We start from the raw sequence: 13,853 nt of genomic DNA, 5'->3' as shown, positions 1-13,853 counted from the left end.
GTATACAACGCGTGTAACCAACGATCCCAGTTTTTGTCAATAGTACATGATTATGTATGGAAGAAAAAGCTATACGCTATTAATAATATTGGTTGTTTATAAGGTAATTAATCAAACACAGATAAATTAAAAAAAAATGTAAGCTCAAATAATTTACAAAAAAATAAAAACGATGTAGCAGTAAATATGTAAAGTCAAAATCGTCGGAAATTGCGTATAAAACGTACATAAAATAATTTAATGAAGCAGACATACGAATTTTAAACACTCGTAAAACACAAAAGAAGTTAAGCTTTATTATAACAATGTAATATAACATTTAAAACCTCTTATAAATTTGAATAAATCTTCTGAAAACAATAAAAATTATGCCGTAATACGCTTAAAGTTAAGTAATTTTCCTGGGTACCTTCGTCAACGCGTAATATACTCTTGAAGGATTAAGAATGTCGCTCAAGACGGACGCAACACCACTGAAACTAAATAAAACAAAGGAAACGGAAAAGATTCTCGGTTGGTTGGATTAGTGGGTAACACATCACATAGGACATTTTATCGCCGATATACAACTATGGACAGGCTGGAATAATCAATGAGACGGCCACTATTATCACATTTGAAATATTGAGACTTTAGTTAGTAGTTAAAAATCGCGTAATCGTCTACATTAATACCGACGGAATCTACTAATATAAAAAGTACTACATAAACCAAACATTTTTTTAACTACAATGACATTGTTATAAATAAAGTAATCAATCATAATGTAACGAATAAATATTATAATAAGTGTTACTTACAAAAAAAAATAACAATGATCGAAATAAAAGAATCAGAGTACTGAAATAAAAGAAAATAAATAAATCTTGACAAAACAATCACAGTATCATTATATATTTTATTTATCATAATATTTATTTAGAACGGCAGTAAGTAATATTGTTGTTGACTATATGTAATTTTGTACCTTTGACTAACCTATTTATATTATAGTAACGCTTAAAATAAAATACACAAACGTTACCACTTCTCAGTTCTCTTTTTCCTTACCGCTTGACTGACTCCATTCTTTAAATATCCTGCCCTCAGACTGTCTTCGAGTTTGTATTCTTATTTTATCTAGTAACTAGTAGAAAAGACATTTTCTATACAATCTATATATTTAATACTGTTCTATATATTAATACGTGAAGCAAAAACTTTGTACCCCTTTTTACGAAAATTGCGCGGATGGAGGAGTATGAAATTCGCACACTTAGTTTTTATATAGGGAAGGAGTGCAGAATGCTAACATTTTTTTGAAATTATGCATAAAAATAAATTAAATAAATAAAAAAAAACATTACACACACTTCTATGTTTTTGGCACACACACACGCTTATATACTCATTTGTTTAATGTTCAAACTTTTAATTTTAATTAATTATGGTCTAGTTTCTACCAGTGGGCGACCACTAGTTTATATATAATTGTGTTTGCTCGCAAACGAAAACAACCGACTTCAATTACATCGACAAGTAATACAACGTAAGTAGACGAACGAAACGAACGAACGTAGAACGAAAGAAAGTAACAAACGTACACTCGTCACTATGATTTTCGAGGGTTTCCCTCGATTTCTCTGGAATCCCATCATCAGATCCTGGTTTCCTTATCATGGCACCACACTTGGGATATCTCCTGTCCAACAAAAAATGAATTATCAAAATCGGTTCATAAACGACAAAGTTATCCCCGAACATACAAATTATATATATATATATATATATATATATATATATATATATAATTAAGTCGATCTAACACTAAATTTATTAAGATTATTTTGAGTATTTATAGGCAGAAGTACAGACGTCATTTCGTCAACGTCACGTCAAAACGAACTCTGGAGAAACGTTACTAATCGAAAAGCAGTATATATTCTGGGTTAATATATACCACATATATAATTTGGCTATTTCATAGTAAAATCCGATGACTTCTCAAATTATTAAAATCAAATATAATATTATTTTTACATAAATAAACGTTTAATAACCAAATTTCATATCACTGAGAATACACAATAGCGTTGAACATTTCTTAACACACAGGAAAGACACTCATTCGATTTAATGTATCAATCTAAGTCCCGACTTGGCTACCTCAAAAGGTTCCCATTCTAAAAGGATACTGATTGCTGTCATATTTAATTACGTATTTTTACTTGCTATTTTTATTATGCGATGTTTATGGCTAGTAATATCTAGCAATTCTACCAACATACTAAACATTTTAAAAAAATTGTGGTAATTATAAAATTATATTATTTTATAAATATATGGGGTAACGATTAGTTAATGGTGGAGTAAGGTGTATAAGAAGGCAACATCAAACTAAGACAAATAGATGTGTAACACGACAAATAAAAACAAAAAAGCTGCGTGTGTTGTAAATTCATTCAATCATTCCTTCATTCATTCAGATTTAAATTAATTTCGCCAATGTCACGTAGAAGTGTTGTAAATTCTCACTCAAAGTAGACGTAAAATTGTTTTCCATGTGTATTGCCATTGATTAAATAATACTTATATATTGAGATCACTAAACTTTATTTCCAACTAAAATACCCGTATTACATTTACGTTTTAATTATATTCAGTCACAGATGGAACGGTGCAAGTTATGCAAATGACCTCTCGACATTTATGTAAGTAGTATATTTAATTTTTTTGTCTGTATTTGTTTATTGTAAATTATATAATAAAAATAGGTTTAGTATTATTGAACAAACTACTGTTTTCTCAATTCTACATAGTTATATAATGTATTACTATATAGAATTATGATAACTGGCTGCACCTGACGCGTCGCTCACGTTCCTAAAAATTATTCAATGGATGTAATTAGTATTTTAGACCCCTACAAAAATCTTCACAAAAAAGTATTTAATAACAGATTATATGTACAATTTTCTTGTATTTATACAACAGTTAACAAAACCGTACATTCATTATTCTATCTTCCATGAATTGTCTTCCTTCAAAGCCTTTTATTTCTACGCCTATAGGTATGTTTTAAGCATGTGTCGGTAAAAGTAATCACGTAGTATTAGAATTCATCGGTTCTCTTGTCATATATGTGTTTATGTATAAAAATAAAATCCGATAGTAGTTATTTATTATTCATTTTATTATAACGTACACCTCACCTGATGGTAAGCGATTACCGTAGCTTATAGATGTCTGCAACACCAGAAGCGTTACAAGCGCGTTGCCGACCCTCCCCAGGTGACCTAGTCGTCACCTTACTCACCACAGGAACACATCAGTGTTTGAAATTAGTATTATTTAGCTGTAGTTTTCTGTAAAGATATTTACAGCTTTGCCTTACCACAGTGAAATATTTTACTTACGGATATATAAATTAACTTAAAATAAACATAAATTGCGTCGAGAAATCAATTCTAATTTATTTGTAGATTTAGCCTGACCTAGGATGATAGTTCGCTTTCAGTAATTCGTATTATTTTTTCTAACAGTACGAGTAACTTTGGTTCAGTAGGTACTTGTTGTTACGGTATTTTCTCATATATTTTTTTAATCATAAAAATGAAATCTGTAACATTTCCGTGTCTTTGAATGAAATTATAACAGTTTTATATTTCTATACATTATGAATAATCACACGATGGAGGAGTAACCGGAAAAAAAGGTGATTCCTCAAGCAAAAAAAAAGCTTTAAAGCGTTTATTGACTTCAATGTGACTTTGTTGAACCATTTTAGGAAATTCCTTCAAAAAGAGATGGGGAACGTACAGTGAACAAGAAAATTGGTGTTAGGTTTAGGGACCTGGAGCATCGTTATAATGCAAGAACGCATAGAGTATGTTGGGGGACAAGTAATTTGAAACGGGATCGAAGGTAAGAGGGTGAATTTGGATCATGGAATATGTTATAAAGTAAAGAAAGAATGTGCATGTCACGGCGAAACCGGATTTGGAGCCACTTAAGTTCGGTACGAAATTGAGAGATTCGATAATATTAAAAAAAAACTTTCAAATATAGTTTATATTATTGTATACTTTAAGTTTGAGGAAGTCTCATATTTATTAGTCATTTTTGAGCAATAGCCAACTTATGCCTATGATTCACTCATTCTCTCGACATGGCCAAACCATCTGAGCATACCTTTCTCAATCTTTGTCACTAAATCTTCTTTCAGACCACAACGTTTCCTTATCTCACTATTTCTTATTCTGTCACTCAGTTTAACTGCTATCATACTTCTTAACGCTCTCATCTCAACTGCATTTATGCTGCTTTCTTGTTTTTTCTGCCATACCCAACTTTCACTCTTTCTAAAATATTACAAGCAATTGAAAGGACTGAATGGAATTTAAAATATTAGGCATATTCAATATATTTTTAAAGTGTTATGAGCACTGGTATCGAATGGGAAAGTAAGCCCAGATTTGATCACGTTTACCTCATAAAACCTTACGCCGACGCCCAATGGCTTGTGAATATTGAGGTTGAGATTTTTTACATAAAGACTTACGTTCGTTCTCTTATAATATCGATAATTACTATCTGAAGTATCCCTACTGAATAATATTAAAAGTGTATAATAATTAATGTTCATGTAAAAGCAGATACGAATATATAAATTTAAGATTTGCAACCAACAAAAATAATTTTAAACATATTGAGACTGTTCATAATTTAAATATAAGTGGATATAGAAAGTATAAGCAAGCATTATATATATAATGCTTGATATATATTTTTTTTAATTTTCATATTTTTTTAAGAATTTTTTTTTTTAATCTTTATTTTTTATAGAGGGTTTGTTCACAGGTTGAACATGCCACCCTCATTTTTACACACTAAATCTTACACACGACGCTTAAGATATATCTGTACAATTTTATATTTTTTTTTTGCTTCTTCGCTAAGAGGAAAAGCTAGGATAGTATTATAAACCCCTATGTTACTACGTATTACATTGTATTTTGTATAAAAAACCTCTCTCTCGGCTTCAATCCGGACACATTCAGTCAAAATGTGATGGACATCTTCTGTTCTTTCGCACTCCGTACAATTTGGTGAACTTATCTTTCCCATAAGAAAAGCAAATGCATTAAGGGGAATGTGTCCCGATCGAAGTCTGAAGGCAATAACAAGATCAGACCTGCTCATCTTTGCATCATCAAACCATGGGCGAGTAAATATACTAGGTTGGATAGTCTTATACCATACTCCTTTTGTCCGTGAACGTTCATCAAAATACTCCTTCCAAATGTAATGACATCTCTTCTTAATAACATGTAACATGTCAGAGTATAGTGGTAAACAATCACAAACAATACCCTCAGAACAAGCTTCCTTCGCCAGTACATCCACCACCTCATTGTATTCTATACCAACATGAGCAGGTATCCATTGTATAATAACTTTTATCCTTTCGCTATTCATTTTACATAGTAAATTTAAAATAGTATAAGCCAATGGAATGCCACGCCCTCCATTCGTACAACTAATTAAATGTTGAAGAGCACTTTTTGAATCACTAAAGATTACAAAAGTTTTCTCATATAATGATTCAATATAAGACAAAGCTTCCAAAATAGCAAATAATTCAGCGTACATTACCGAAGTTATACAATTAATCTTAAATTTAGCGAAAGAGTCTAATTGTGGATCATAAAAAGCTGCTCCTATGTAATCGTTTTCCTTGGAGCCATCGGTATATATTTGATAGAAGCCAGAGTACATAGAAGATATATACTGTTCACTTATACATTTTATCGAATTTAAACTATAACATTTCTTCGCGTGTTTTAAATTATTAACGGTAGTTCTAATCACAGGAGATAAATCCATACTGCCTATCCATGTATCCAACGAGAACATACCCAGGACTGTACTATTTTGAATTGGTAACTCAAGCAATGTTTGATAAACTGAAACTAGTAACGGTTTTTTCTTATGTAACCAATAAGGACTCTGACAATGATCATTTAATGATGATATGATTTGAATTAATCCGTAGCTATCAAAAGACTTTAATTTTAACAAAAAATTTCCCGCCAAAAAATATCTCCGTACGCGTAAAGGCTGTAAGTTAACCTCACATTCCATCACATGAATAGCAGTAGTTCTTAAAAACCCACCAATTACTCTCATACATTGGTTTTGAATTCTATCTAATTTGTTAAGATGTACCTGAGCACTATTGTCAAAAAGAAAATTTCCATAGTCTATTCTACTCCTTATTATAGAAATATATAGACGCCTCAAATATTTTGGGTGCACCCCCCAACCTGGTCCCGCTAAAATTTTAAATACATTAATTAATCTTACGCAATTACGTTCCAATTCGTTTATATGTTTAGCCCAACGTAGTGAGTGATCCATCCAAACGCCTAAATACTTAAAACTATCTACAACTTGTAACTTCTGATTATTAATTTTTATATCAACACTATTTTTATTAAATCCTCTTCTAAACAAACATATTTTACTTTTCGATACAGATATGTCAAGACCAATTTGAGAAAGTAACTTAACTATTAAGTTTACAGCAAATTGTAACGATTCGGCCGCCTGATGAATATGATTAGATCTGGTATACAACACAAAGTCATCCGCGTATTGTGAAATTGAAACTACATTGCAGAGCCTTTTACAAATATGTGCTGTTATAATATTAAATAGCAATGGAGATAAAGGATCACCCTGTGCCAAGCCACGGTTGGTCCGTCTACTGATCGTGTAATTATCCCCTCGAATTGTTAACCATCTTTGCTGAAGAAAATTCCAAATATAGCTGCTAATCCTAGCACCAACATTCAAACCATCCAAACACTTTACTAAACTAACCAACTCAATATTATTGTAAGCATTATCTACATCAATAAAACATGCAACAGTAGTTTGTTTTTCAGTAAATCCGCATTGAATATCGCTTACAACAGCAGACAGATTCAGTAAAGTCGATTGATTTTTCCTAAAACCCGTAGAACAATTTGCTATGATTTTATTTTTCTCAATAAACCATTCTAGTCTTTTGACTAGAATGTTATGAAAAATTTTACATACACACGATATCATTGATATTGGCCTTAGAGAAGAAACCAACCGACAGTCTCGTCCGGGTTTTGGTATCGGTATAATCGTAATATCCCGCCATTGATTCGGTATGAAATTTGACCTAAAAATTCTATTGTATAACTTTAATAAGATTCTTTTTCCGTTTTCTGGTAAAAAATTAAGCATAGAATATGTAATTTCGTCAAATCCGGGAGAAGTGTCCTTACGTTTTAAACATTTTTCTAACTCTTGCATTGTAATTTCAGATTCTAAAATTGTATTTTTTGAGATAAAACTAGGGGCTTGTGAACTAACATAATCAGGAGTTAAAGAGCTTAGCAGTTCTGTTGCCAAATTACTACTAATAAACCTTTTATCATTAGATATTCCTTTAAACCAACGCATCTTACAATAAACTTCATTTTGAGTAGACGTTTCATCTAAAGAAGAACAAAAAGAGTTCCACGATTTATTAAGGCATCGGCGCATTAATCTCTGGGTGCAAGTAATATTTTGTTGAAGAACTTTTAGATTTTCTGGGGTTGGATTTTTACGAAATTTCGAAAGAGCCAGACGACGTTCTGCTACAGATTTTGAAAGTGTCACATCCCAATAATGTCTCGGAATAAATTTTGTGCTAGGGTTATTATTAGTCTTTATATATGGAATATAAGAATTAGCTGCTTGGTTCAACAGGTCAATAAAAGCGTCGTAAGAATGTTGTAAATTATCTCTGATCATAAAATTTGAAAAAAGGTTTTCTAACATATTTCTATATGACTGCCAGTCCGCATTTTTATAGATTCTACGTTTAGTGTTATTAAAAATTGCTTTAATAATCGTGGATATTTTAATAAAACGATGGTCGCTACCTAAAGTTTCATTTAAGACATTCCATTTAAAATTTAACGCAACATCTGAAGAGATAAAAGATACATCCGGAGAAGTTGATTGTAAGGTACCGTTAACTAATTTTATTCGGGTTGCTTCCAGGTTATTAAGACTTACGAAATTATTGTCTAGTGCTGCATCAAATATTTGAATGCCTCTTCGATCAGATTTGGTTGACCATGTTGTATGGTGACCATTAAAATCGCCTAATATTAAGGTTTTCATTTTCGATATATTAAACACAGAATTCCAATCAGCCTGGGAAGTATTAACAGAAGGGGAACAATATAAAGAAATTACGTTTTCAATTTTATCACAGTTAAAAACCCTAATGTGTGCAACTTCTATTCCTGGGTTAGACGTATTAATAACACATATTTGAGATTTAATAGACCTGTGAGTAAAAATTGCGACACCTCCATATCCGTCAGCACGATCTTGGCGCGCAATATTATAGCCTTTAATTTTGAGTGTACTTTCCGGAACTAACCACGATTCACTAACAATAGCAATATGAATTTTCTCCTGTATTAGTAAATTTTCAAATGATAGCAATTTGGGCCGGAGGCTTTGGGCATTCCACTGGATTATATTTAGCTTAACCAATTTACTCGTGTTATCCATCTTTAAAATAATCTAAAATACATTTCAACAACGGCCAGTCCGCAACGTTATCAACAACTAATAAAATTAACCACTCAATACACAACTTAATTATCGTTCTTATTTTGTCTGGCATTGTGACATCTCTTATAAACAACATATCCTTGATACGAGAAATGAGCTCACCGAAAGAAACGTTCCTTGATTTATTTGGTTCAGATTCTGAGTTTCTGAAGTCCTGGTTCGTAAGAAGTTCTTCGTTATCTGAAACTATTTCACATTGAGAAGTATAATCGAAATCGTGATGTTTGCGTTGCTGTTGTTGTTTGTGCTCATTTGTAAGTTTTCTTGTTGGCTTCGATTTATGTCCTTTAGATTTTAATGCTTCTGCGAATGAAGATGCAGTAGTAGACGTACTTTGAGCACAAGGCAATGGTGTATCAGTGCTTAGGGGTAGGTTTTGGGGTAATTCCTGTTGTTGTGAGTGTTCAAAGTTCATCTCTTCACTATCTTCTTGTGAGGGGGCAACATAAATAGTTAAGGCCTTCCGATAGGTGCAATTAAACTCACTCATGATCTCTCTCAACTTTTTCTCCTTCAAATAGTGGGAACATGTTTTGGAAAGCGCCATATGGTTCCCTTTACAGTTCACACACCTGAATGAAGTAGTTTCACAATTAGGGTGATTATTGCCACATTTTGGACAAATAACTTTTTTTGATGGGCATCTTTTTGTAATGTGACCAAACTTCCAACACTGTGCACACTGGGTCACTGGAAATATGTAACGTTCGACTTTTATTCTTAGGCCTTCTACAAATACAAATGGTGGAATATACGCACCTTTAAAACATAGTCTTACGGCTTCGCTAGGTATCCAGCGTTTATCCTCTGTTGGACCTCTCTTATTCAGACGACTTACAGCAATTAATTTGGCTGGCTCATTGCATGATATATTATTCAAAATCATTTCATCTGTTAAATCCAAATCAACATATTTTATAATACCATACGACAAACTTCTCTCCATCGACCTTTGCATTCGCCATCCCTTATTTAAGAGTACTTGGCAATGCTCTAACTTATCCGCACTAACTTCATTGATAAGATCTACTCTTACTTTGTATGGATTAATATATTTTACTCTAATAATATCTTGAATACTATTTTCTTTTAAAATTTTAGCAAAAGCAAACTGTTTTGGCATAGCTTCCGTGTGTGATATATATATTTCAATTGTTTCACTTTCTTTCAATTTTTTACCCTTTCTTTCAACTGTAATCCATTCACTTTCACTCTCATTTCTTACTCTTTTAAATGATCTTTCCATTTGTTCGCCGTCTTCATCTTGGTAATACGCCCCTGTCTCCGTCGCTAACATTTTTTCGTTTATTATATCGTTGCTCGTCTTGTTTATAATAACAATGTCCTCCACATTCATATTGTTATTCTCATTTTCATTCATAATGCCTTACGAATAAGTAAGCAATTTGCATGGCGGCCCGTAGGACGGGTCGGACCTCGCTCACTGAGGCGAGGCGCAAAAAAAATAGTTGCATCGACCGAGTAAACAAAGGACTGCGATAACACTCTGCGTTATAAAAACACGGCTTACTCGTGCGCATGCCGCTACGAAACTGATATTTTTTTTTTTTTTTTAAGAATTTTAAAAGCTACATTATTTTTATATTATGTTTTCTGACGTAATATATGAATGTTTTACTTTTATTAAAAGAACGTAATTATGAAAGTATTGCTGTTGTGCTCTTGTGTTAATTTAGATTTTACTCTATCTAATTAACGAAACAACATCTCGATCCATTTACGTACGTTATATAAAAATTTAAATATCAATATTTTATGAAAGGGTCATCCAGTTTCAATTACTTACCTTCTTATTTTGTGGAACGTTTTTCAACTCGCTAATAGGTTCTCATTACGCGAACGAAATGAACGACATCAAAGCAATCAATCACTCATTTTTCATACAAAGCCATGACTTTAGCAATTTTCGGTAAAGGTAAGAGCAATTCATTATTAGCAAACCTTTAAATTACATTATTACGCACCAAAATGCTACTCTAAGTTTAGTTTTACTCAAGCAGAAGTTGTCACAAATAGTCAATTACATTATTTAATAATTTAATATCTATGTTTATTTTTCAATAGCAGACATGTTTACTGATATTTCAAATATATATTTATGTAAAAATACCTTCCCATGTGTATGTATATTTACCTTAACAATTAATTAAATAGTAAATATATAAAAATTTAAGCATGACAAAGAAAACAAGCCACTATTCAACATGAGATATACCTGTACAACAGCGACATGGTATAATCCTGTAAGATGAACCTAATTAAGTATCATCAGAGAGGCATAAAGTGAGCGATATTAGTGACGAAGTTTACTTTGAACTAAATATTATGAGTCTCTTTGTTTTTCTCTAACAATATTAAATAAAATACTAACGTAGTAGTATAGTAACACACCTATGTCATACTTAAAGAATTAAAAATAGCATGGTGTCGTCTCCTGTCAAAGAATTCATTGTATTATAAAATTTTGAATAGTTACTAATAATAGTTAGATTTTTGATAAAATATTTTTAAAAAATTTGACAATATATATTTAATTTTTCAGGTAATTTTGAATATATCTTGTATGTCTTGTCAAAAAGTGTCATGACGTAATAAATTCATAAAACGTACGAGAAACTTAGACCAAAAAACTTCTTAGTAACTATCAATATCTCTATACCAAGAGTTTACTAATTTATGTCAATTTGTTTTGCAAGAGCGACAGCCAATTCGTCCGTTAATTTATAATGATAATACCTAAAATCTCAAAGTAAATATATAAGTAATCTTAAATAATGATATATAAACGTTTCAAATAACTGATCCAATTTTTGGAACGAACGAGTGCAACGAACTTCACGAAAATTTCAAGTATTACGCGAACACATGCCAATTTTTAAAGGTTTTTCACGTTTAAAATTGGTGAAGGAGAACGTATTTTAAATGAGATTTCCCAATTAAACTTTTATATTCTCTTACAATTATTTTACGTAAGTGACCACTCTCCGATAAATGACTAATGGCCAGTTTCAATACTCTATCTATCTCTAAATTTGCTTACTAGAGATAAAATTTTGACGTTAACTCCATATAAATTGTGTCAAAAATCTATCGCTAGTAAGCAAATTTAAAGATAGATAGAGTATTGAAACTGGCCATTAGATATAGTAGTAGTGGTAGTTTGTAAGTCAAGCAATTTATATTTTAGCATTTAATTTAGTGATATTTAAAGATAGGTTGTAATTTGTAATCATAGCCTCATTTTATATTACATTTTTAAACGTACCGTCATCGTGATTGTCACTTTAGGAACTCATTGTCCAAACTCAGCACCTTATTATATTATTATATATAGACGTAAAGTTTTCATTTTCGCGGTATGCTCGTTTTCAAACTAAATGGCGCTTGGTTAAGACAATTAAATCGACTTCTCTCGGCGAATAAGCACAATGCAATTTGTTAGGTTATGTAAATAGCACTGGAGTTTAAACTAATCGAGTTTAAAACTAATGGAGAGTGCGAACACCTAGTTTATTTACCTACCACTGCTAATTAATATCTTGCTCCGTCTAATTCTGTTTAAAAGTTAGAATTTAATTAGCATGTCTTTGAAAGTTAGTTACAGAAAGAGTATTTTAGTTTTAAACTATGTTGTATAAGCGCATATCATGTGCAATCTTGTTCATATTTTTATCTACACTAATGTTGTAACATTCTACTTATGTTTCCAATACTTGACTTATAATTACTACTGTTATAGCACAGACAACAAAACACTCAATTTAAGCAATTTCACATGATGGTATAATATCTACATCGATATCGTAAAATCTCATTATAACATCGCGCGCATGCGCGCAGCTGCGCTCTCATTGGTTAGATTTTAATGGCGGCAAAATCACTGTGACAATACACGTACGCGTGAATTTAATTTAATAAATTAAAAGTTAAAAATGGATAGCGACAATGATTTTTGTACGCCTCCGGATATTCTAGAATTGGCAACAAAATTAACTCACAATCTTTTGCCAGAAAAATCTAGAAAATTATATGAAAATTAACATTAACTTTCAGAATTGTACCATCCAAAATTTGAACAATTATTATAAATAAACTATTGTCAGCTTTTACTCTTGTTGTTTGATTAATTGCATTAGTGAAGATAAAGTATTGTATGCAACTGCATCCCAGCGCCGCCTGCAGGCAGCTATATTCCGGAGTCTGCCGGAGTATGGCGACGTACGGTGCCCCGGTTTGGGCGGATCGCCTCACTGCGAGGAATAAGGCCGCGCTGCGGTCTGCGCAGAGGATCATCGCGGTGAGGGTGATCCGGGGGTACCGTACGGTATCGTGGGCTGCAGCTACTGCTCTAGCCGGCGATCCCCCCTGGGAACTCGTGGCGGAGGTCCTTGCCGAGACCTACTCATACGTCTCGGGTAGGAGGGCTCTCGGTGAGAACCCCACGTTGGACGGGACCCTACGGGTGCGCCGGATGGGGCAAGAAGCACTAATGCGGAGGTGGGGGGAGGACCTGGCGGAGCAGCCGTATGGCACACGCGTAACGGCTGCCTTGCGCCCGGTCCTTGAGCGGTGGATGCGCCGTAAGCGCAAACCCCTCACCTTCCGTCTGACGCAGGTTCTCACCGGGCACGGCTGCTTTGGTGAATACTTGTGTCGGACGGCCCAAAGGGAGCCGACGACTGAATGTCACGATTGTGGCGCGGCGGTGGACTCTGCCCAGCACACCCTCGAGGTGTGCCCGAGATGGGCGGCGCTACGTCGCAATCTGACGACAGTCCTCGGAGGGGACTTGTCACTGCCGAGCGTTATCACCGCGATGCTCGGCGACGACGAGTCCTGGAAGGCGATGGTCTCCTTCTGCGAGACAGTAATGTCCCAGAAGGAGAACGACGAGCGGATGAGAGAGGGGGCCGCAGACGAGGCCTCCGTCCGCAGCGACGAACGGGGGTGCGTAGGAGGCGCTACTTAATGCGTTTCCAGTAACGCCCCTGTGCCCGTGTCGGGCCGGGATGGGAACCCGGTCCTGCTAGACATGGCGTCGTCGGGATTGTTCAAAGGTGAGCCGGATAGTCCCATGGAGGAGAAGTCTGGTCTTTTCGCCGAGGCCAGCCTGTCGCTGGAGGGATCCTGTTGCCTGCAGATCCGGGACCCTCCAATTAAAGCGGCTGAAGGCTCCCGCA

At 33.9% G+C, this 13,853-nt stretch overlaps 1 protein-coding gene across 1 annotated transcript; it reads right to left on the bottom strand.

The window, feature by feature from the left end:
* Window positions 1-8,581: 8,581 nt before the first annotated feature.
* On the bottom strand, window positions 8,582-10,033 carry LOC123659285. The gene has a single exon (XM_045594532.1). It carries the CDS (start codon window positions 10,031-10,033, stop codon window positions 8,582-8,584), a length of 1,452 nt encoding a protein of 483 aa, XP_045450488.1.
* Window positions 10,034-13,853: the final 3,820 nt, after the last annotated feature.

This window comes from Melitaea cinxia, chromosome 13, assembly GCF_905220565.1.
Source record: "Melitaea cinxia chromosome 13, ilMelCinx1.1, whole genome shotgun sequence".
NCBI classification, from domain to species: Eukaryota; Metazoa; Arthropoda; class Insecta; order Lepidoptera; family Nymphalidae; genus Melitaea; species Melitaea cinxia.
This window is presented reverse-complemented; position numbering and strand designations above follow the sequence as displayed.

Coding starts and splice junctions, on each gene's coding strand:
- LOC123659285 (XM_045594532.1), bottom strand. CDS start 10,033: ATGAATGAAAATGAGAATAACAATATGAATGTGGAGGACATTGTTATT.